The sequence below is a fragment of the Lottia gigantea genome (genome assembly GCF_000327385.1).
Source record: "Lottia gigantea unplaced genomic scaffold LOTGIsca_24, whole genome shotgun sequence".
NCBI lineage: Eukaryota > Metazoa > Mollusca > Gastropoda > Lottiidae > Lottia > Lottia gigantea.
Window position 1 is genome coordinate 1,482,003 of NW_008708707.1, and position 26,370 is coordinate 1,508,372.

General features: G+C 36.2%; 2 protein-coding genes across 2 annotated transcripts; both read right to left on the minus strand.

Moving 5' to 3' along the window:
* Positions 1-257: 257 nt before the first annotated feature.
* On the minus strand, positions 258-527 carry LOTGIDRAFT_116718 (hypothetical protein; the record flags this gene model as incomplete). Its single annotated transcript, XM_009055317.1, has 1 exon — positions 258-527. A coding segment is annotated over one exon (270 nt), but the record flags the coding sequence as incomplete, so codon positions are not given.
* Positions 528-10,738: 10,211 nt separating this feature from the next.
* On the minus strand, positions 10,739-17,702 carry LOTGIDRAFT_160264 (hypothetical protein; the record flags this gene model as incomplete). Its single annotated transcript, XM_009055318.1, has 3 exons — positions 10,739-11,947; positions 16,585-16,817; positions 17,678-17,702. The coding sequence occupies 3 exons, from the start codon at positions 17,700-17,702 to the stop codon at positions 10,739-10,741; spliced, it is 1,467 nt and encodes a 488-aa protein (XP_009053566.1).
* Between the last annotated feature and the right edge of the window lie 8,668 nt (positions 17,703-26,370).

Genomic DNA, 26,370 nt, shown 5'->3' on the forward strand with positions numbered 1-26,370 from the left:
TTATCTTCTTTCGAAATTTCCATAGCACTTGTCAAAATCGAAGTGACATATTAATATCTACTTTTTATTGAAAATGGATTTGCGGATTTAAGAAGTTCAAATTATGTATAATCAGAGGACTGTATCCCTTTAACTAACCTGACGTCGGTTGAGCCAAAGTGAAGCTAACTTGATGGAAATCCATATCGTTATCAAAGTCATTCTGCAGAGGGTGCATTTGTGCCGGTATCATAGCACACATCTTCTGATTTGAGTTACTAGAATCCATTGTCTCCAGTATACCACCACCAGTTTTCTTTCTCTCTTTTTTTCATCGCTTCAGACTTTTTTGCCTTCATTTTTAAATTATTCCAGCATTTCTTTAACTGCTTGTGATCTCGTTTAAAGAAAGTGGGCATGGAACAAAAATTCGCCTCTATTTCTTTCCACGCCTTTTCCTTCCTTTGTATGGGCCGAATATCATTTTGTTTCGACTCCAATACACCCTTAAACTCATCCACTACATCGATAAGGAATTTCTGTTCAATTACAGTAAGTTGAGATGTATTCCTCTTGGTTTTTCTGAGGCAACGACAAATTATCTGAAATCTTGAATAATCAATCAAATTATAATTTGTAATGACCCTGATGCGTATTTATGGCAAACCCCGCGGAAAAGCACATGAGAAACTTGCCAAATTCTTGCTGTCCGTAAGTGTCCGATCAAAATTTTAGTTAAAATATGTATCAATCACTTCTTCTATTAACAAATATATTAGAAATTAGATTATAATTCTTTGAGTTATCGTTGGTTTTCCGTACATACACAGAAGAAGTTAAACTTAGCAAAGATAAGTTTTAGTTGAAGCCGTGCATACCGAAATGAAATAGTTACAAAGTCGAGCTCAGGCGAAACTTTTCAAAGTCTGACTTAGCGTTAAGTTCGAGCGCAGCATACGGCCCTAAGTTTTAGTAGAATTGCAGGAACCACAGACGTCGGACTGAAAGATTTGCAAGGCAATCAGAAGTAGGTTGTAAATACCCAAATTTGCAGATTTTATCTGTTGTCTGACAAAAATCTCGTCATTGCCCACTGCGTGGCGTTGGAATTCTTCATTGAGAGTAAAAGTGAACCATGTCAATCTATTTTACCTATTTAATGACAAGGCGATAAGAATTAAGGTAAACGACAAGAAAGTCATTCTTTTCACACAAGAGCCTACACTATAAATAAATATAAATATTTAACCCCATTGCATACTTCATGTCTTCACATTTCAATCTCACCCAAATAATGACAGGGTGATAAGAATTAGGGTAAACGAATAAGGAAGTCCATTCTTTTCAAACAAGATCTTTAAGTGTCGTTTTAAAAAGAAAATCAATTCGTTTCCAATCCACTTCAATGTAAGAGTATTTTTAAGTGGATCGAAGATCAATTCTAAATCAAGTAAAACCAGGAATATATCTCTTAATTTACTTGGAACTACGTTGATCTACAAAAACTTTTATAATCAAATGCAATGTATTTAGTAGTGACGCAACCATATATAGAAAGGTTTGCACCCTCAATTGTACCCCCACTATTATTTTCATATGTTTTTTCGCCAGAATGCACCAGATCAATTCAATTTTTCGAAAATTTAATGAGAAAACCATTTCAGACTCGCTATGAGAGGTTTGCGACAAGACGTATCCGCAGAGTTGCTACGTTTTGAATTCAGCCTCAGCATTGTGTCAGTCTGCCTTCTGTCTGTATACCCAGTCTATAAGGGATTGCGCCGCCACTGTTATGTTTCGAAAGGTCCAACACAAAACCAAAAAACAAAAACATTGAAATGAAATGAAACGTTATATTTCGAAGGGTCCAACACAAAACAAAACAAAAACATTATATGAAATGAGTCGTTATTTTTCGAAAGGTCCAACACAAAACCAAAATAAAAACATTGAAATGAAATTAGACGTTATGTTTCGAAAGACCCAACACAAAACAAAACAAAAACATTGAAATGAAATGAGAGGTTATTTTTCCAAAGGTCTAACACAAAACCAAAATAAAAACATTGAAATGAAATTAGACGTTATGTTTCGAAAGACCCAACACAAAACAAAACAAAAACATTGAAATGAAATGAGAGGTTATTTTTCCAAAGGTCTAACACAAAACCAAAAAAACAAAAACATTAAATGAAATTAGACGTTATGTTTCGAAAGGTCAAAGACAAAACCAAAAAACAAACACATTTTAATGAATTGAAAATGTATAGTCTTATAGACGTCTTATATACAATTTATACATTACGAACGGACCAAAAACAAAACTTTAAATAAAGAGGAATTATACGTCGCGATAGATATTTTACTGAAATTATATAAATTACGAACGGGTCCAAGATTGATTTTTAAGTATTAAAAAGATCTAGTTTATGTCTCGTAGCAAAGTGATTTTTCGAGTTCTTTACAGTCTAGAAGTCTGCTGGAACGGTTATCAAATTAGTTTACGACCATTGGCGATCATAATTTTCCCATTTCGCTATTGATTTTGAAAGGAATTCTACTTAATTTCACAGCGTACAGTATATTAATTGCTTGACTTTCAATAAATCCGTAAGCAAATCATACTTATGTCATGCTACATTACAAATTTTAGAAAAAGTCACTGATTTCATTAAGTTTTGAGTTCACCTACGTGCGTTTTGATCTCCTTTTCGGAGAGTCTTCCAGTCCCGCGTTCGTTTTGTTTTTTCATTAAAAGGATTGTAAAGATGTGTTCCAATTTTTTTATGTGTATTGATATCACTGATAGCATCAATTTACACTATTCTAAGTTTTAATCAGATGTCTGTGGTTCCTGCAATGTTGGCCAATGGGCTGAACATGGCTCTGTATAGTCACTCACCAGTAACTGAATGCCCTCATTCTGTAGGCGTACATCACTATGGCTAATCTTATGACATCTTCATTATGATAATATTTCATGTTTGTTGTCTAAGCAAATATCATGGTAATTCGCAAGTAGCGAGTCATTTTTTTAAACACTGAGAACTGAACAAATATTCTGTTATTAACGTGTGTTGTTTTAAGACACCTACTCATATAGTGAATGATCGTAAGAATTATTCCACTTAATGTCTGTTAGCAAATATGCCAGATTCGGGTTGTAATGTATAAAATGGTTTCCCTGTTTAAAAACTGCAAAAAGACGACGTACAGATACGATGCGTGATAATCGATGCTATGACGAGGTTGGCGAATTTTTGTGCGGACAAATAGAACTTCCATTCTGTTTACAGATTGTGCCGAATACAGATGGCTTATTTATTATTTTTTTTTTTTGCATACGACTGTTTTCGATACGGTGCGTGATAATCGATGCAATGACGAGGTTGGCCAAATTTTGTGCGGACAAATTGAACTTCCATTCTGTTTACAGATTGTGCCGAATACAGATGGTTTATTTATTTTTTTTTTGCATACGACTGTTTTCGATACAGTGTGTGATTCTCGATGCAAAGACGAGGTTGACCGATTTTTGTGCGGACAAATTGAACTTCCATTCTGTTTACGGATTGCGTCGATTACAGATGGTTTATGTTTTTTTACATACGACTGTTTTCGGTTCTTTCCTTGGCCAATGTTCATTATTGTATCGATTATTATACATACAGAATTGTACGAAGAAGGACTAAATTGTGAAACTGGGTAGAATATCATTGTCGTAATGTCTGATTGAACTCATTATTGGCAAAGCTTTGTACAAAAGGTTATGCCAATTTCAACTTTGGTCACGATTGTTCATTATTGTAGGTACTCCTGTTACTTCATTACCCTGAGCCATGGGTCATCAATATAATCGCCTCTTTTCGGATTTATATTAAGGCATGGCGGTTCATTAATGAACCTATGCATGTTTGCATTTTTGGCCAAAGAGGTATTCCATTAGGCCTAAATTGCGTACACCTGTGCCTAATCCAGAGCGACCCACTTTTGCACCTACGTCTATTTGCCGACCCCAGCCCCTCATTGTACGTACGTTAGTGGGCCAATTATACCAAATTGAATGGTATTTCGACAGCTATATGTCTGATTTCCCCAACTGATTATGAATTAAGGAGATTAGACGATGAATAATGGTATTATTTACCAGCGATTTCAAGCCTTTTTTTCTGTTATTATTACGTAATGATATGTTTTGTTCCTCGATTCATTCATTGTATAATGCCCCGTAGAAAATATATCAATCAAACGCTGATAATGCCTTCTCATTTAGATTATAACTTTGTTTTTTGATCAAGATTTATTGCCCCATTTACCGCCTTATTGATTTTTTTCCCGCGTACAGATATACCATTAAAGGAAGGAGCCTAGACGATTTAATATTACTGAAGTGCATCAGATATTCAAATTATAAAATGAAATTGAAAGATCATTGAAAGCCGAAGATTGCTTGCGATTTCGGAAAGCCAAGGTTCGACGTCTCCTAAATGTTGACGTGGACGGCAGCACATCCTTTAAAAAGAGCGGGAATAAAAAAGCGGGAAATTGCAGGAAAGGCAATGATTGAAATGACACGACAGCTGGATCAGACCTCTTTATCAATTTGTACCCAGAGAACCCAACATAGCATCTACCCTAAATTGTAAACGATTGTAAGCTCCGTACAGTGTGCAATGTGGAAAATAATGGTCAACAGCATTAGACTACATGTACTATCTTAAATAAAGTGTACAGCCTGTAGCATATGGGCTCTCGGGTTTATTGTCCAATCTGAATTTCTTGACGCTTTTTTTTATGTCAGCCTCCCCGACCTGCATCACTGTAGCGTTAGACCCCATGCAGTGTGGAATGCGGAAATGAATTGCAAGGAGGAACAGCCTGAGGAACTTAACAACCATAAATTTAGCAGAAACATACCTTGAAACCGAGAGGAAATACCTGTCATCTTAGTCCAATATCATTTATACATTTATAGTGGAATAAAAGACACCCGGGGCTTTCTCGGGTCGTTAATCGCGTCTGAGAAGCTGAAAAACAATTTGTTATTCTGAAGAGAAGATTTTTCAAATAATGTGATTCTGAAAGATAATAAGTCATTTCAAATTTATTAACGCAACCTGAATGAGTTTTTAAATGAAAATGAAAATGAAATGAATGGAGCCTTACGTCCTACTTTTCTGCACCATGCGGGCTAATGAAGACTAGCAACGCCATTCAGGGTACAATGAGGGAAATTTTGCCAGGACAGCGGCATTAGCTTGCTCATTTTCAACTGACGAGAGATCTGAGCTACTCCAGCGCCCAATTGCCTTTACATAAGCAGTGTTACTATTACCCTGAACACCCCTACATCAGTTGAAAATACCGAAATCGAGCTCATGACAACAAGGCTACAGATTCTTACTCGCTGAGCTACCAAAGCACCCAATCGCCTTTACATAAGCAGTGTTACCCTAACCTTGAACACACCGTGTCTTCAACCTATATCAGTGGAAAATGCTGAAATCCAACCCATAACCACTAGTCTTACTCGCTGAGCTGTACCCAAGCACCCAATCGCCTACTCATAAGAGTAAGGCCAAGGGCATTGCAATTTTTGTTCCCTGAACAAACGCCTCCTTCTTCCACCTACAGCAAAAGATCATCTATTTTGAGATCAAATCCATGTATCAAAACTAAGCCGCCGNCCAATCGAGATCAAATCCATCATCCAAAGGGCATCGTGACATTTCTGTTATTCATTTCTTTACCAAATGAAACTAGAGCGGTTTTTTTAATCGGATTAATCTATAATTTGATAAAAATACAGGAAGAGAAACGACTTCAAAAATCCAATAACAAGCGCAAATGTCGTGTTTGATATAGATTACAATACGAAAAAAAACCTCCTTTAGTCAAAGTAAACGGTATTAATGTTCCATCAGAGCGGCGTGATCATCCTCACCCAGGTGCACCATTGTTTTCGACCTAACATGCCTTAGTCTCAGAAACGGAATTTTTTTAAAGCTAAACCAATGAGTAATAGTGTTCGAAATTTGAGCCTTCAAATCAATGTGTGTCCACAATTACCAGCGTTTGAAAGTTTAAAAGAAGATATATAAAAAAGACATCTATAGAAATATAGGTATTCAAGACTAAAATCATACCTCCCCCCTCGCCCAATGGTGCATCTGTCATTTTAAACTATATTTATCTCGAGAAAACATTATGAAAGTTCAATCAGAGCGATGTTCTCGCTGAGGGCGAGGGCCTAAGTTTAAAGATTCAAATTTGAGAAGGCGAAATCATTCTAATCTTACTAAATGAAACTGAGATATAGTTGGCTTTTTTTATTTGGATCAAAGCCTAAACAAACACAAGTTTCATTGTTGTTCACGTCGACAGATAAAACTGGCAAGCGAAACCAGGTTTTCTAAACTTTTTATGTGTATCGGGAATTTATAGCATCAATTTGTAACATTTCAATTTTCAATCAGACATCAGTGATTCTTGCAATTCTACTAAAACTATCAGTGTTCCCATTATACATGAAGGGTTTAGACAATCTTTTTACAACCCTTTTATTTGAAAGTTTGGCAGCGACAGATGATAGTCTGCTGTAGTACAAATTGGGCGAGCCAACCAGATTCGACCTCAATCAATTAATAGATCACTTTACAATGTGGAAGAAATTGCTGGTGTGTGTCGAGCTTAAGGAAGTGGGGCAACATACCATTAAGGGTTCAATGGACGAGATCAGCCACCCACCTGTATTCCATTTTAACCAGTAGGATGTTTTTTCCAGTCTGTTTCTTGATTTTAATCACCCACACGGGTGACGATCCCAAGTTTGAAATTCTTACCAATTCCATTACATGTATTTGTAACCATGCGCAACTGGTTATAGCTAAGGTATGAACCCGAAGCTAATGCCGCTCTCCTTATTGCGCATCGTATGCCAGTGCCCAATCTCCTTAGTCCAATCAGGTGCTTTGGGAAGAGGACGTAAAACTCCACTTCATTTCAAGGATGGTTCGATAGTTGATAAACAGAATGATGTACAACAAGTATTGTCAACATGAAGTGCTTCTTTACGATCGACGACCTCTGAAAATTAGTTGTTTATCACCGTTGAACTCACATATGTTAAATTTTCGGAAAAAAACCCTCAGGGAAATCAATTCTGAAATTTATTTTAGAAGTCATGAATTGAAGCATATTCAAAATCTACCTACGTTAATAAATGAATAGCTTGAAAAAAATGTTTTTGTCTAACAACAAATGAAGCAGGTTTCTTCACAGAAAGCAATCCACCATTTTAGAGATGTCAAAAACGACAAAAAACTTCCGTTGTATACATTCAGTGAAGCACTCGTGTCGCATTGGAAAATATCGTTTCACTTTGGTAGTAAACTATGGTAGTCTGTACATCTTGTGGTTATGTACTTGATGACAGCAACAAACATCTGCATCTCTGTGCACATTTACCTGCGTATATATAAGTAATGTGTGTATATAATTTAACAATTTGCACATCGAAATATTGTGTTATTATTCCAACTCAAACACATATACGAGTGTATATAAATTTACACATCGATCGAAATGTTATGTTATCTGTTCATTTTAACAACTTGCACATTGACATATTGTGTTATTTGTTCATCCCAAACACATGTTCTTTGTGTATATAATTTAACAATGTGCTTATCGAAATATTGTGTTATTATTCCAACTCAAACACATGTACGATTGTATATAAATTTACATATCGAAATGCTATGTTGTCTGTTCATTTCCTACACATGTAGTTTGTATTATATAATTTGACAACTTGCACAATTGTGTTATTATTCGAGTGTATATAAATTTACACATCGAAATGTTGTGTTATCTCTCTCAAACACATGCACATTGTGTATATAATTTAACAATTTACACATCGAAATATTGTGTTATTATTCCATCTCAAAAACATATACGTGAGTATATATATGATTTTACACATTGAAATGTTGTAATTTATTAAAAGTGTGTCATTATTATTATCATTATTATTATCATTATTATTATCATTATCATTATTATTATCATTACCTTGCATGAGAAAGCAATATTGATTAAGTCCCTTGAGGACAGAGTGAGACAGAATACTAGACTTGTCAAATATGCATAGAATGTTTTAAGAATGAGTGATTTATTCCCAAAGGAGTACATGATAGTTTGTTAACATTTAAGTGGCTATTAACGCTTTGATCTTCGAGTCAAATTGTTAACCGACTTATATCTAAATAAAAGATCATCTTTCCTATTCTAGTGTCCTGAATTAAGATTTTCTATTAAGGTTGCGGGCACACGAACAGTCTTGGCAGCACACGGGACCTGGGTTATTTTTATTTCCGAACCACCAGACACATTTTCCAAGTCACTTCCTTCCTACCTGCCAAGAAGTGGAAACGGTTTAGAAAATTGCCTTCATTGCACATTGCACGACCAGTCGGCATTAGCCAAATCAGGTGCAGTAGACTCAACTCGTTGCATCATTATCCGGTTGATCATATTATAACAGTGACTATTGTTACAATCAGCTAGTTCTAAACAATACATGCGCATGTGCAACAGGCACATTCCCTACTTTCTTCTCGGGATAAACCACGTCGATTTAACATGGCAGTTTTAGGCCAGCAATGGAAACATATTTAATAAAGGATTTGCTAAATTGACAAATGTCCATTTATCAACGATGTCAAAATCAAGTTTGCTCAGTTGACGATGTATACTACGAGTTTGACGATTGTAACTATAGTAAACCCTTTGTATGGGATCCTTTACCATAAACTGCCATAGTAAATGGGCGATGTTTATCCTGAGACAGTATTAGCATGTTGCGCATGCCCACATATCGTCCGAACTGGCTTATTTAATCGACTTGACTGCACTGGACTACTTTTCCTGTCATTTGAACTGTAATCAGCTTAGAAAATGAGGTCACATTTCAATAGTGTCCCAAAAGACTCACCCGTTTACGTATGAATCTTGAGTAGAATTAAAAGAGTTCAGTGGGTTACCCATCCACACCATGTCAAGTTATTACGAACTGCGTCTTATACCTTGACATCATTTAGGAACTATAACGGCAGTTTGTTATTTGATTGCATTCGTTTCTAACGAACAAAGCAGTTCATAGAATACTGAACAAATGAAACTATCCTCTCAAATACATTTACTGCTGTTGGATTAATTACAGTGGCGGTGCCAGCCTTCTGAAACTGGGGGTACAATTAGGGGGCAGACTGATTCAATGGGGAGACAACTGCAGAGGCTGAATTCAAAATGTAGCAACTCTGTGTACGCGTCAAAGTCTCTCATAGAACTCGTTAGAGAGGGTTCTATTGTCGAATTGTCGAAAAAATGAAGTTATCAATTGAATTCTAAGCACAGACGTATAAAAATCTATCTTCAAAATGGTCAAAAATACAGTGGGGGTACAACTGGAGGTGAAATTCACCCAACCCCCCTCCCCAAACGTTGACGCCACTTATTTATTAACATGACCTTCAAAATTGTCTTCGTTACTTATCTTTGTAAATAACCTTCACGATCACTAATTAAAAAAAATATTAACTTTCCACCTACGATGCATTAATTCGCTTTAGTTTTGTTTGGCCTGATTTAAATTCCAATCAATAGTTTTAAAGAGGCAGTATGCACAATTTTTATTATCAAAACCGTTGTATTATATATCTTTGTATCCACGTGATCAAACTGAATTTGTTTTATTTGTTACGTAAGCAGTTTGGTTTTGTTTTGATGAAATCTTCAGAATAATGAAATCTTCAGAATAAGTAAGAGACGTATTTCTCTACAATTAGGTGATTAGTTTTCTTAAATCTGTACAGTAGTTTTCTTACAGCTTCCAAAAAACAAAGCAACGTTAAAATATTTACGTAAACCTTTTAACAAATTTATGAGTTCAGACTGCGCCTTTAAACATATTAAAAAATATTAAAGATATTATATTTAATTTCGAAATTGTTATGTCCAATTCCTTTTAGACCCATGATTATTATTTATTTTTTTAAATTTATATATTTTTGTAGCTGATAGACTTTTATTATCATTACGTTTAAAAAACATTAAAAGTATTTTTTGAACATATTTTGTGTTTTTAGTTTAAATGATTCTATAAGAGGTTGACACCATCTTTTGTAATAAATGCTATCTAAACGGATTGTTAAAAGGTTTTCTAAATTTTTTATGTGTATCGGGGAAACTGATAGCATCAATTTGCACCATTCCAAATCTCAATCAGTCCTCTTTGGTTCCTGCAATTCCACTAAAATTAAGTGTTTTATGACGTATCATATAAGACCTTTGCAGGGGTAACGTCATAAAACACTTAGTTTTAGTAGAATTACAGGAACCACAGACGTCTGATTTAAAATTTGAATGGTGCAAATTGATGCTATCATTGTCTAGAATTGTGTAACTGAAGATGGACAACGCCATACAGTGTTTAATGAGGGAAACTGTACGTAGACAATTACCATTGCGAATTTTGTTATGAATCAAATACGGTTGACGTCCTACGTGAAACTTTACAAAGCAATTACCATTACAACTTTGTTAGTTTAATAACATCACAGTGCAATGTATAACGATTTGTTTTTATACTATGACGATTGGTAATTCATAGACACAATTACGATTACGAATTTGATTTTTTTAATAACATTAAATTCATAATACATAATTCTATTAAATAACACAAGTTACATAGTTATTTACACACTTTAGTAATATTTTTCAAGTCTTCTCTAAAAGTTTGATTCATGAACGCGTAAATAATCGGATTGGCCACGTTGTAAGAAAAATACATATAGAACACAATCATGTTGAAAGGAATCAAGTCCAATGTCATTAAAAACGCGGGGAGAAAAGCTATAACGAACACAATAGTAACAACGAACAACATAAGCGCTGTTTTGATGTTGGCGTACAGGGTTGTGTCCTTAACCGTACTGGGTCTCTTACTCTTTTGTTTGGGCTGTAACGGTTTCGTAGCAGAATTTCCATTTAACGTAGTTGTGGTAGTTGTGACCGTAGCTGGAGTGCCACAGTCAGTGACTGCAACACTAGTATAGTTGTTTTTCTTCTTGCGTTTGGCTTTTTTGGCGCGACGCATCAGAATAGAGCGATATATCATACAGTAGAGGACTACTACGATGACAAAAGCGACGATAAACGATGCCGTATAAATTCGCTGATAATACAAATTAAAAGCATCGCCTCCAATAATCAAGGAGCTCCGGAAACAGATTTGTGAAAATTCAAGCACAGTTGTGACGTTAGCGACTTCTGGTGCCGGATCTATCGCCGTCGCGTTGTCCGTCATGTTCCTGCTGAGGAGAACAGCGTCTACGATTGTTCCATTCGAATCCACTATTACGTCTGTAGGATAATACATCCCATACTGCAGAGAAGTTAACACTCCAAATGTACAAGCTAAACACGCAAGGCACCACACAATAATTTTGGCTCGTCGCACGGTGAATGCGTGAAAAAACGGGTGACAAATGCAAAAGTAGCGGTCGAACGCAATGGCCGTCATGATATACGCCGAGAACGGAATATTCGACGTGATTAAGAACAAATAGAGTTTGCACAGAACGTCGTACACTAAATTATATCCCAATAATTCAAAAGTGATCGTATATGGTATTATAACCAAGCAGGTAAGGAAGTCCGTTCCGGCCAAGGCAAGAATAAAAATCACCGACGTCGACTTATCGCGACGCTTAAAATAAATATAAAAAGAGGTTGCGTTCCCGATCGTACCCACAACACAAAATAAGGATAAGACGGGCACCACAACGTAGAGCGGGACTTTCGTTTCCTCCATTTCAACCAAGGTATCATTGCAAGGATATGATCCAAAACTGTTATTACAAAGAATTGTACTCAGATTCAGCTCGGATTCCATAATTTCCTGAAATGAAAAAGAATATAGAAATGAAATGGAGTTTTACGTCCTACTTCTCTGCTACTTGGTAAGTTAATACGAAGTAACTCAGTGTTTGATGACGTTACTTATAACAAGGGGCCTTAAGTGATATACAGACTTACTTTGCGATCAGTGAGGTCATCAAACACTTATTTTTTGTGTGAAATTGCACGAACCACAGACGTCTGACTGAAAATTGTCCCCAACACACATGAACGTTTTACAAAACCTCTTTCAGCAATAGAGAATGTATCATTAGGAAACAACAGGATTAGTATGTATCACGTTTCGAATTTAATTATGTAACTGATATCGATTTTCAATTTAAATTCGAATTCAGACAATATAATATTCACATTATTACTTTAAAGATGGGTTTCCTTATCCGTTAGTGTCAAATTAAGCAAACTATTTGATTAATTGATGTTTCTAATGAATTATCATGTATTCTTAATCATATCATTATGTTCTTATTGCATATAATTAAGAGTTTTTACCAATCTTATGTCTATGTATGTACAGTCTGGATAAACAAAAAAATACTTTTTGACCTTTCTTGATCGGTCACTCATTGGAATTCTTCTGGTAAATCTCTTCTAATTAAACTAATTATGAATTAATTATGGACAAACTGGTATTATTCCAAGTCATTAGAACACCTCTACTTTCTATTCATATAAGATTAGAAATTTCATAAAAATAAGGGAACCCATCTTTAAATAATATATTAAAATTGAAAATATTCAGATATCTGAAATCATCATTATACTTAATTACAATAGAAAGGCACATCAAAATATACATTATGCATGCAAAGAAAGAATTTTCCATATCACCTTTCAGTGACGCCCAATACAATAGTCACAGAGCGCAGTGATATATTCAGAAGTATAGTCCCTTTGGAATTTAAGATATGAGCCGAGCAGGCCCGTAGCCAGACTTGATTCTTCAGAGCGGCAAGAAATATAACCAGAGAGGCAAGTAATATAACCAGAGAGGCAAGTAATATAACCAGAGAGGCAAGTAATATAACCAGAGCGGCAAGTAATATAACCAGAGCGGCAAGTAATATAACCAGAGAGGCAAGTAATATAACCAGAGAGGCAAGTAATATAACCAGAGAGGCAAGTAATATAACCAGAGAGGCAAGTAATATAACCAGAGAGGCAAGTAATATAACCAGAGAGGCAAGTAATATAACCAGAGCGGTAAGAAATATAACCAGAGCGGCAAGTAATATAACCAGAGAGGCAAGTAATATAACCAGAGAGGCAAGTAATATAACCAGAGAGGCAAGTAATATAACCAGAGAGGCAAGTAATATAACCAGAGCGGCAAGTAATATAACCAGAGAGGCAAGAAATATAACCAGAGAGGCAAGTAATATAACCAGAGAGGCAAGTAATATAACCAGAGAGGCAAGAAATATAACCAGAGAGGCAATGGTGTATGGTGGTTAGTTGCAGTAATGAATTGGTCGGTTGTCAGGATTTTTCAAGGGAGCAATCCATCCACTCCCCACCGGCTCCCCCTGTGGCTACGGGCGTGATGCCGAGATGATTTTCTTTCAAATTTCATAAATTGTTACAAAAATATCTGCTCTTTGTCAAATCGTAAATTTAAAAACCAACAATTACAAATTCACTCGAAATAGTTAAAGTGTCAAAAAGCTTTTAAGAAAAATTAGCCAAGCTTAAAATTGCAAAGAGAAATTAGTATCTATCAAAGAGCGATTATATTCTTCTAAAACTATTTGTTATTATAGATACAAGAAGGAAATATCGTAAAATCCAATTAACCATACTTCATGCAATTATCTTCAGTCAAGGGTCAAAGTTCATCCATTTAAAGGGGCATTCTGTTTTTTTTTTTCGTTGGCCAAAAAAAAAAAAAAAAAGAAAACAAAAACAAACTTTTGCTAATATTTGTGAAAAACATAAACCACAGTCTAGAGAAACGCATCTGAAAGTTTTGACACAATATGATTACGTAAGCTTTTAAGTTCGTTACGCTTTCAGGTAGGTGTAACAATATTACTGTACGATTCACGTAGTATAAACGAGCCTACCACTAAAACGCGTTTAAGCTGTCTTCTTATTATTGGGTTGATGTAACCAATTCAGAAACCAAAGGAAATATTAGGACGTTTTTGAAAATGAAAATTGCTTAAAGGAATTCTTCCTCTTAGAATTCAAATTTGAAGTCGAGGTAGTAATTCAATATGGCTGTAAGAACCATACCGAGATTTGTTTGAAGCCCGCGGAAGTGCTTAGTGCTTAAATCGCATTACAACACTCAACATAAAAGTGAAAAAGACGTGACTTGTATGACTACATCACGATAAAAAAAATGACTTCAAATCCATTTTTATGGTGAAGCCTTCATCCTGCATTCATTAATGTTCCCCCTAATAGAAAGATATGTACGTCCTACTTTTATGGTCTGTCAATAAAAATGACAAAACGACTGTTCTTCGTCTGACAGAAAGACATTCATCAACTATATTTGACATGAAATAAAAAAAAAATGACTTTTTGAAACGGTACTTGTTCTCTTCAACGTAACTAAGTTCGATCCTATCTACCGCCTTAAAGTGATACTACGTCTTGGAACGTCATAAAATTTAAAAATTTTAAACTTGGCGAGTAAGAGTTAGTAGATATACTAGGTGTCATAAATAACATAACAGGATCCTTATATAATCCGATAAATCCAAAAAACTTAGTAAGTATCCATAGATATGCAATTTACTATTGAAAAACGCTTAATATCAAGATTAACACCAGGTAAGTTCAGTGATGAATATATACTCATATTGACCATTTTGAGAACTTAAATTGTATGTTCATTCTAAGATGTAGTATCACTTTAATAAAAAATATACTAAATTCCATCATGTTTGCCGCCCTCATAAATCGAACATAAAAAATAAACTGACACGTACCAGTGGCTCCATTACCATAGAGACTGGTTGAACCGGATTTTAAGAAATACGGTGATCTGATTGGATTATATAACAAAATTTAAAATCAATTTTAGTGATCGACTTATCAGATGTCTGCAACACAACAATCACCTTAAGTTAAGTTTTCCAGAATAGGGCATCAGATAAAGAAAAAAATGACTTTCAGTGTCTGTTAATATAACCTTATTTTGACCCTCACCTATATATTTCCCTATTTATTAAAGGGACAGGTGCGATTTTTGTGACCAATCATACTTTAGTTTAAAAAAAACGGATTTTTTTTAGCTAAGCCAATCAGTAATAGTGTTCACAGCCCACCGTCGAAATTTGAGTCTTCAAATCCATGTGTGTATTATCCGTTTTTGAAAGTTAAAAAGAAGACTCGTCAGAATTGGCAAAATGTCATATTAAGTTCCCGCTTAATGGTTAAAAATTCGTAGTCACGGAAGTCATGTTTGTCATATTTGAACATTGGACATATATATCATTTTATGTCCAAAAAACGCCGGAAGTTTCAGAAATTCCATTCAAAATGAAGAAAATTATGTTATACCAAAAGGCTATTCTGATAAATACGCAAATGCAAAAAACATATGTAATATTTTTAACAGAACACAATTGCCTTAGTTTTTTCGCTGAAATTGCTTTCAAAGTAAGACATATATCAAGTTTTGATTTTAAATACAATTGCACACTTTTCCTCCAATATTTCATAATGTAAATTAATCAAGAATTTAAGAATTATATGTTGTTTTTTGTCATAACAATTGTTCAAATTGTGTCAAGTTTCTCTACAAAAAATTAGAATCCAAGGAAATTATATTTTATCAAGTAGCTTTGTAATACATCAACAATTGGCATTTCGGAATTAGCCCGAAGTCACAAATACACGAGTGCATTGAAGTGATTGTAAAGAGGTTTTCGAACTTTTTATCTGCCGGGGACTATGACACTGATAGCGTCACTATCACAAGAGATGCTAATAACCTTTGCGATAGTAACGACAAAACACGCTCAGTTTAATTGCATGAAACACAGACGTCACCGTAAAAATTAAAATGGCGCGAAAAAACGATACAATTTTTCATTTGATGACACTTGTGAAATGTGTTGAAACGTTATATTCTTTGTTATTCAAGAAGTGCCGAGTGCTTTGGATGGGACCATAGACCCAGGTACCGAGTGCTACAGGTTGTGCACGTTAAAGATCCATCGACAGCTGGAAATCGAAAAAGAGTAGGCTTATTCCGGTAGTAAAATTTCCCTCATTTCACAGTGTAAGGCGTTTCCCGTCTTCATTAGCTCAATTAGATGCAGAAAAGTAGGACGTAAAACTCCATCCATAGAGCCTTAAAAACTCCCTTTTAACAATTCATTTCATTCAAGTAAAAAATTTAGAAAACCTCTTTACAATCCTTTTAATGGAGAATAATACACAAGAATTGCCTTAATTGAATAGATCAATACGAACCTGATTCCATATAAAGCCAATTAGTCCATAACTGTTAACAATCACAGAATCAAATGAACAAAATGTTCTGTTAACATAGTATTTAAGCCAAGTTGAGCCATTTAGAATCAACAAGCCAACCGTCGATAATTAATGTCGTTCTGATTTGAAAGCCGGGCATTACGATAGCAATAACGGCACACTTACACTTAGACTAAATTTATCGCTGCCTTTTCTTATTGGACATATTCTTCGTAGTGAACTATTAATGGTTCTGGAGGCGAAACCAATTGACAAACATATTTGTTTATAGAACGTAAATTCATTAGCTGAATCAACCTGAAGAGGTTTATATGACCCCAAAGTTCGGCAATCAATTACTCTTCCTGACGGATATTGACCCAAGTTCGGTAAATTATAGCAATAGCTTTCGATGAAATCTGAAAAGATGGAAATGTAAAGGAATCCAAATATAGTTTGGCGTAAGGGAAATTGAATCGGTAACATCTTTGACAAATCCTCTGGAATGTAACAAAATACTCGGGCAATACATTGTGTCGATCAGACGACTTTCGTCAGACATCGAATGCCACTTAAGTGTCTTTCTCACAAGTTTAATTTCCTTGTATATAAAAAGAAACCAAACGGCTTCGTTGATTTCATCACTCAAAATGATGAAATGAGAAGTATTTATCTTCATTTATTTCTATCAGTTACCACACGGTTTTAAAACCAGTAGATAATATCTGGAGAATCATTTTTAATTATGAACCAAATAGATATGATTTGCAAAGAAATTGCCCAAATGATATTACGATGTATGTCTGATCTCATCACAGTGCAGTGAAGAGGTACATACATTCAGACTTATGAAAAGTGTTATAGGTCATAAATAAGTACTAACTGTCTAAGTCAATATAAACGAGCATATCTCTTTAAACTGGTACCTAATGACACTACGATATATGTCTGAAAATGTCCAATTAAGTGGATTTCAGGGTAATACATTACATTACGACTTCTGAGAAGAGTTACGGGGAGCTTTTTAAAGAATGCATCTTAATAAAATGGTATCTAATGACACTACGATATATGTCTGATCATGTCCAATTAAGTGGATTTCGGGGTAATACATACATTCCGACTTCTGAGAAGAGTTACGGGGAGCTTTTTAAAGAATGCATCTTAATAAAATGGTATCTAATGACACTACGATATATGTCTGATCATGTCCAATTAAGTGAAGTTGGACATTCAAGATATGTTGAAATATGCACCGTGCTTTTCCAATGTCACTTACAGTTACCATCTGTCTTGAAAGACATCTTTACAGGATGGAGTGTTTCCTGACATATTGATCATAGTGACATTGTGTGGGCGTCATCATGAAGGTTTCTCTATAAGTTCATCTATCGATACATGTAAAGAAAGAAACAAAAAACAGCAATTTTTACAATGACAGCGAGAATCCTTTTTTACTGGTTGGTAAATCTCTTGATTGATCTTTCCTGGATTATCCGTACCCATTTACTGCTGGGTCGACTGTAAAGAGGAATAATGGCGTATTCAATGTCACTAGACTGTAAGATGTGGGTCGAAAACAAAACCCACGACCACCATTTGTTCCAAGATGTCAAGCAAATAAAGCTATGTACAGTTTCCAACGCATCGAAAAGTAACAGATCCCTATAGTTTTCTTACGATAATGAAATTTTAGCCAGGAACATCTTGCCTTTGATGCTTCTACTCGATCTATATTTGGCCTATGATATGGAGGGAGACCCAAGTTCTGATAGTAATTTTGGACGAAGGTCGGACTTAAAATTGCTGACGGTATATTTGGCGTCTCAAAGCAAAGTTTGGCGGGGGTCGACCAAAGGAATGACGAAAAGAATGAGATTGTCTTAGTGCCCTGGGTTGCCCGTCCGAAAACACGTGACCCAGCATCAAATGATCAAAAGCAGACATCAACCAAATCTCAAAGCGGTCTGCCTTGTACACGATGTCGTGAAATGTCTCACAACAATATTTCTATTTGCATATATTGAGCCGTCCAAAACCGCTGCACTCTATACACGCCATGTTGTACAGAAAAGACATCGCCATGGACAAAAGAAGCTGAGCTGATACCCAATTCGTGTAAAATAATCGTCAAATTTGGATTAACTGACAAAACTGCGACGAAAGTAAGAGGAAAGTATGACGATGACGTAGTGTGAAAAATGGTATATCACGGTAATGATTGGCCAGCATTATTCAAATTTACCATAATGTCCAGATAGTCTCGTGATGACTTGACCGATAGTCACAATATACCATTGATTGCATAACTAAGTGCCAGGTTTATGCCCCGAAAGTTTTAAAGCTATGGACTATATTCAGATCGCAATATAACTAATATCCAATGAATAACCATTGAAAATTGCAGAACAAAAAAGATTTTCGCCAAATAAAGCTGTGGGCACACGAACAGTCGTGGTCGCCGATTTCTATCGTCGTCTCCAATCTTGAATAAAACCTCGCGTTTGCCCGAGCTTCCACGACAAGATTATGGCGTTGCCGACAGAATTTATAATATCAAATATATCAAGCTTGATCGTGTGCTCACACCATTAACACACAACGAAATCTTCCTTTCATGACCGATATAGATGGTTTTACGGAAACAGCCGATAATTGCCGAATGGTATTGTGATTAAGATGTGCTACATAATATATAGTAATTAGTTGTCAGGCTGAAATACTTTATGTCAAAACATGTTGCTCTGGGAGACATTTTAAACAAAAACGACAGCAAGTAAACTAATTTCAGTCTTAAAAATCGATAGAAAAAACTCGGCAAAATTCACGAAACTAAATAATGGTAACTTGCATGAAAGGCACTCATCTGTGAATGTAATTTTGGAATGTGGTTTATTTTTTTATGTTGATGAAGCTTTCGGTGCCAATCAACAATTCATGATGTGTTTTAGTTGAATGAAAAATTCGAGCTTAATGCGTCTCTGGTGCCAACAAGATGCTACTAGTATCTGCAACAGCCCTGATGACGTCTGAATTTTTTTGTTATTTCAGTTAAATATTCCTCTTAAATCCGTCATGTGCATTAAAGGGACAGGTGAGCCATTTAGGGGTTGATTTTAGTCTTGAATATATTAAATAGTCTTCAGAAGTACATGTAATAGAATCACATAATTCCTTCGAAAGTATCTGAAACTCGGAATTTTCTTCACTATTTCTCTATATGTCTTTCCTATATATCACAGAGTATCTTAAATTGACGAGTCGTCATTTTAACATTTAAACGCAGATAATTCTGGACACACATGGATTTAAAGGCACAAATTTCGACGGTGAGCGGTGAACACTATTACTGATTAGCTCAGCTAAAAAATTCCAGTTTCTGAGACTAAAATATGATTAGTCAAAAATTGCCTGCTTTAATTGGCTTTAAATTATTTGTACAGCCATATTCCGATCAAAAATTATTTATGTAGAAAAAAACGTATCAATTGTGCATCAAGGGAAAACCTGTTGCTACAGTGGCATACACCTTCACTTCTTTCTTCAATTTGAAAATGGCTTTTGACGGACATAGCCTGTAGCATGGGCAAACGCCGTTCTTTTTTTCCTGTTCATTCGAAGCTGTTTCGAAATGCATCACTGACATGGACATACCCCCCCTCCCGCTCCCCCCCCCCCTCCTTCCTCCCTTTAACTAAAATAGCAGTAGAATAAATGATGTAATTTGATGTTCGAGGTCGATCGTAAAATTCCATGCATAATTGATAAGAACCTGTCAAAATGATTTGCGACACTTTCATGAACTTGGATTGACTTGGAATGAACTGGTTAAGATCTGCCTGCCAACATGGTGGAAATACTATGATTTAAGTGGATTTGAGCTTCTGTAGGGATATAAATTTCAGTCTTTCAACTTGCCTTATCCGATACATAAAACAAGAGATTATCTGTTTGTTTATGTGGATTTAAATTGAGCCGATGGAGTTCAATATTCTTATTCTCATATGAAAGAAATCGTATGAAAGCCTTTATATCTCAGTTTCAACCTGAACGATATTGATATATCTACGACTAATTACTTGCCGTCAGTTGCTCGTGTTCTACGTTCAAAACGGAATGACACCTTACATCTGCGACCATCTTGTTGATCGAAGTGCTCCCTTAAACCATTTCTACAGCTCTTTCTGGCCCTATCCTTTCCTCAGCCTGCAATGTCTTGATGTCTTGATAGAAAGTCTGCTATGGATCAGGTCTCAGGGATAACAATTATAAAAGACATACAAAGTCAAGTGTTGTTGACGCATTGTTGATTGCCGCGTTTTCCGCCAAGGCCGATTTTGTGATTGATAAGACCCATAATTGGATATCCTTATTATTGAGATGAGCTCCTAATTTATTGAATGATTAATGGACATTGCATGGAGGTCAGAGGTTAAGCAGGCTTTATTACAAGATAAACACTGACCACACAGTAGGCTGTAGCCCAGACAGTAAGATCTTAGGATCAATGGCATCATTTGATCGGCAAAGTCAAAAATTGGTCTTAATCCTCGGACCGAGCGAAATTAGTAGTACACGGTAATTGGCTGAAGCTCCCCTATGCTAGAGATGGAAGGAAAGGGAGTAGGCTGATGCCACTGCAGTGGCTCAACTAACATAGGGGCTGGTTAAACCATGCCCACGAGCCCCAGTCCGTAAAGGGGCCGGAGGGGGGGGGGGGCCTCTCGCATTAAATTGACTTATAGAGGCGTCCCAGAATGCAGATTCTGTGGGGAAAGAGCTTCAACCTACTAAAGTCCACAGGCCACTTCTCATCTAGTTGAGCCACTGTGAAACTGTCCATAAGAATACCCCTTATGCACATAGACGTCGATGGTCACTAGAAAGCTGGTCAGACATGTAAAACTGTTAAATAAAAAATATTAGATTCCATTTTAACTTAATTCCTTCTAATTCTTCATATGTAACCATTAGAAACAGATCATTGCAGCACAATTGCAGGGAAAAAATATTAAGGTACTTAAATATGTCTTAAGAAGCCGAATTAAATTTAATTCAAAAATCGATCGCTGCATGGGTTTAAAATGATAATATAAGAGTGACGAACAAAGGAAAGTTTCAAGTAGGTAAAACGGCTGAAGCGGCTTCTTCAGTTGACGTAAATAGAATACAATTGAAAAGCCCTGCATACTTGAAGTTAATTCGTTTATTGATATTATATTATAAGCTCTTTTCCTCCGTAATTGCGACCATAACAATTAGATCGGCCTTGATTGCCAGTTGTTATTGTCTGTGGACTAGTTGGTTCTGGCGAAGACTTAAGTAGAACAATTCAGGCATGTTTGGCTTAACGTCAATATAAATAAATTAGATGATATGCGCGATGCTTATGACCGTGTCAAAATGAAATGGTACTTTTCTGCACCATGTGGGCTAATGAAGACGGAATATGGCCGTTTCCAGATTGTTTTTAGTCCTGATCTGATCAAGCGGCATAATATCAGAAAATTCGTGCCTGGTGTGCTTCCTGTGCATGTGAATTTAACGCCAATATAAATAAATTAGATGATATACGTCATGCTTATGACCGTTTCAAGAGTGGGCTTGTGAAGTTATAACGGGCTTTACGGGTTTTCTTCATATAACCCTTAATCAAATCCCAAAAAGCCACTATTTTTTGCCTCAAGGTTGAGATGTTTTTACATCATTAACCCTACATTTTGTGATTCGTAAATGTGTGATATGTGCGTTATATAATGTTTTTCGTCCCCAGGATAATCTTACAAGATTTCTACCACAGTCGCGTTCTAATGACGATATTTTTACCAATCAAAGAATGTAATTTTGAATGTTGTTTCTCGTAATAATGACAGATTATTGAATAGGCAACCTCAAAGTAGAGAAAAATAACTCAACACTGTGGTTGCTTAAAGTAAAATCATTAGAACGCGACTGGAGTGGAAAACTTGTTAGATTACAAAAGGGACGAAAAAACACATGAAAAAATTTAATCCTATTGAAATTTAACTGCTGTATCTGGGGCTGACATGGGTAATCTAGCCTGGAACCCGAACGTAAGGATTGTCAAGAAATACAGCATTAACGGTTTCCTTTCTCGCACGAGACGACAATTATCATATACGATTAATGCAATATGTACCTTTTCAGTCATTATTGTTGCAAAGTTGGCATGTTAACTAATTTATTACGTGAAATAAATGCGAAATCGATCACAAGCCACCTTTGTAATGTATTCTGTTCTATATGAATGGGCTAAAGGAGAATTAACAAAGCTTGTTTACTGAATATGAATTTCAAAGAAATTGATCCAGTGACGCAGTCGGGTTGGTTATTTATGTGTCTGTTCTTTGGGTTTGTGAAACATGATAAATTATGTGCGACAATTAAATTGACAACACTCACGAAATATTGACCATATGTTCGACAATTTTCAGAATCTTACTTTGAAATAAAAGAAATACTTTGATTAAATATCAGTTTTTCAAAACCATTTCAACGGCATAACACAAAGGCAGTGGCGAAGTCAGGTTTACGTCCGAAGGGGGAGGGGTGGGGGGCTCGAAATACCTTAGGTTGCCCGAATTTTTAACCTAGTTATAAGATTTTTGCCCAAAAAACGTGCCTTCAGGGCAACGAGGGGGTGGAGTGGTTTTCCCTCTGCCCTCCCCCCCCTTTGGCTCCGCCACTGCACAAAAAGGACGATTCGTCACGTTAAAAAGTATATAAAGAAAGTACATAGGAAAGGAATGCCCCGAATACCAGCCTTCCATTCAGAGAGTCAACATAACTGATAATATACATTTGGTATGATGTATTTAAATCTTTGTCAAGGGAATAACTTGGGCGAAGAGCGTTTGGAACATCTCGCCTCACTGTACGACTGGACATTTACCAGCCTCCCTCTCTACCTGATGCCACTTTACGACATGATAATCAAATTAGCCCCTCTCTTCATATAGCCCTTCAGAGAGACCACATACCTTATGTAAAGATAAGTAGCCTGACATAGAACGTCTGAAACCCTCGACAACACTCTGCGACTTGATTTATCAAATCGGTAACCATTTGGGAGAGTCCACATGGCTAAATAATATTTATGTGATAGTAGATCTATGTTATGAAAAGTACTTTGACAAGGAATGTCAGGAACACCTGATGCCATCTTACGACTGAAACTGTCAAATCAGCAGCTCCCTCTCTCCACTCCAGGAAGTCCACACACCTAAATAATATTTATATTTTTCAGATGACTTCACAAGTAAGTAACAAACATAACTGATCAATATTCATATTCAAGTGTAAATAGAAATCTCTTCAAATATAATCGATAGTTTGGGGAGAACAAATGCCAAGAAAGTTTAATTGACACATTCAGGCTGCAAATCATTTGGAGGTCGTAACAGCAGATCAATGAAAGAGTATTATCAATAGCGTCTACGTCTTGCTGAAAGGATCGTGAAAGACAGATCAATGCTAGCAATTAAATTCAAAGTAAGATTATGTGTTGAGTATCAGAATAAGAGTAATTGAAGAATAGAGACCACGCAACTCAAATGAGAATGAATCAGCGAATCCATTTTGACTTGATTGATTCCAGAGTCCACGAGAACAAAAATCAAGCTTGATTGCAGATCAAAAAATTTTAGAAACAGTATGTAATGATAAAGATTTATCCAGGAATTGTACCACCTGACGAAGGCGGAGACTAGGGTTTCTCTGACCGGCTACACTGGCAGTGGGTAACAGGAAGTTACTACTCTTTGTATGTTATTTTATTATTGAGGGATCTTGTCGATACAGAGCCTGTCGCACACGATATTATACCATCCGAGCGACTAGAAGCTCTATCCGGAAGTCTCTCCGGTCGGCTTCATTGATCGGTTGAACAGAGCACCTGACCGTACTATATTTCCTCTTGCAACGCAGGTTCTCGGGCTGCCCGACTGACCAGAAATGTACCGCTACCGCCTCATCTACACAACCGCCAGAAGGAAATGGTTAAAAAAACCCTAAAATTCTACGCAGGTACTACTCGTATCTGATTTAATCGTAATCCCATTGCTTCAAGATATTGAGTAAAGACCAGTTGTTGAATCTGCCCTAGACAAACTTGCGACCGAATTAACTCCCACATTAACGGCTAATTTGCAATAAATTGGACCTTGAAGCGTTTTATAATACCTAATTAGTATTAATTTCAATATATACTTAATGAAATGCCTTTTCCAAGCTGTACAAATAATTTGTAAATACATACTAGTGCTACATAGTATTCTGTCCAGTAGGGGAAAGGGGGGTGTAGGGGCCACACTATTTTAAAGGGGTGGGGGGTTGGCTCACCAGATATTTGAGAACTCAATGATAAGGAGACCATATTCAGGTCAGTCCCAGTTCTGGAGGACTATACACCTCCACCGTTACAGATTCTGCTCCCAGACAATCAATTTCACGAAAAACAAATTTAAACATGTTCTGACCCTGGACGTTCTAAACCCAACATGTTGTCATGTGATTTCTGTATTGGTCTATGGTCAGAAGACTGAAGAAATACAAAGGATGGAATTAATTGGCAATCGGTGTTAAATTATGACCAAGGAAGAAGGTTTCACGTGTGATTAATTCCAAATTCGCTCTCCTTCTGTTTATTATTCTTACAATTATCGTGACGGCGAAACCGGTATGTTTCTTGACGCACTGGACTCTTGGGTATAGCATTAACCATCTAATGCGACGAATAACAAATTTATCATATGATTTCGGACAGCTCTGTCCAGATCAAAGCTGATATTGACCGGCCAAGGATGTTAAATACTTGTCTTGGGAGAATATAAAGTGATAAATATACGCTGCCATTAAGTACGGCGTATTGTAGCGTTAACATCTTCCAACCATGTGTTAGACATATTAATGTCTTATTTAACTGTCGGACTTGACACCGGAGCGGTAACCTTTACACTACCATGGGGAGAATGATGTCGTTGGTGGCTCGTTAAATTATGATTGTTCTATCGGTCATATTTGTTTTAATCAATCATGTTTCTAGTCAGCTGGGTAATATAAACTGCATTTATACGACAGTATACGACAATTACTGTCTGATCTGACTGTACATGTATATATGAGGGATTTGGAGAAGGTTGAGTCCAATGTATAATGTAGGTGGAACTGGAAGTAGGGGTGGGTCGGAGAGGTGGGTGGGGGTGGTCTTCATTTTAACCTTACGATTGACTAAATTATATCGTCTTGGACGAGGTTTAGGCCATGCAATTACTGTCTGATCTGATTTGAGCGGATAGGAACATGTAAGATAGCAGCACAGTGGAAGAGGGAATAAGACCAGTGGCAGCTTACATGCAAAAATGTTTGCACCTATTGTACCCACACTTTATTTATAACATTTTTGCCCATGAATATGAGTCAAAATATATCAAATCAATTACATTTTTCGAATAATTTGTTGCGAAAATCCTCCCCGACGCTTAATGAGGGGCTTGCGACTATGTCCTCCCCACAGCCCCAATTAGTCAGTCTGTCCCCTATTTGTACCCCTTAGTTATGTATACGACAAATTGGAAACGCTCATATCGAGAAACCGTGCACAATCAGTTGCGTTCAGGCGACTAAATTCTACCATTGATCAGGTTCACCAAGATGCGTTCAATTGCAAGTAGACGCCCAGAATCCAGTTGCGCTCACATTATGTGCCTTCTGAAAACCCCTTGCATATATAAGTCATAACAAGTTCTATACCTTTCCGGTATAATATTATGTAAACCATATAAGGTATTAGTAATTGATTCTGTTTGTTTCAGACCATAAGAGAATTCTTGGATTACATCGTCTAATGTACCACAGTGTCAGTTGTACGTCTATGTTTGCACTTTAAGGTGATAATCGGATTGTATTTCGGTGTTATTTAAAAAAAAGTGAGATCACCAGTCTACACGCACA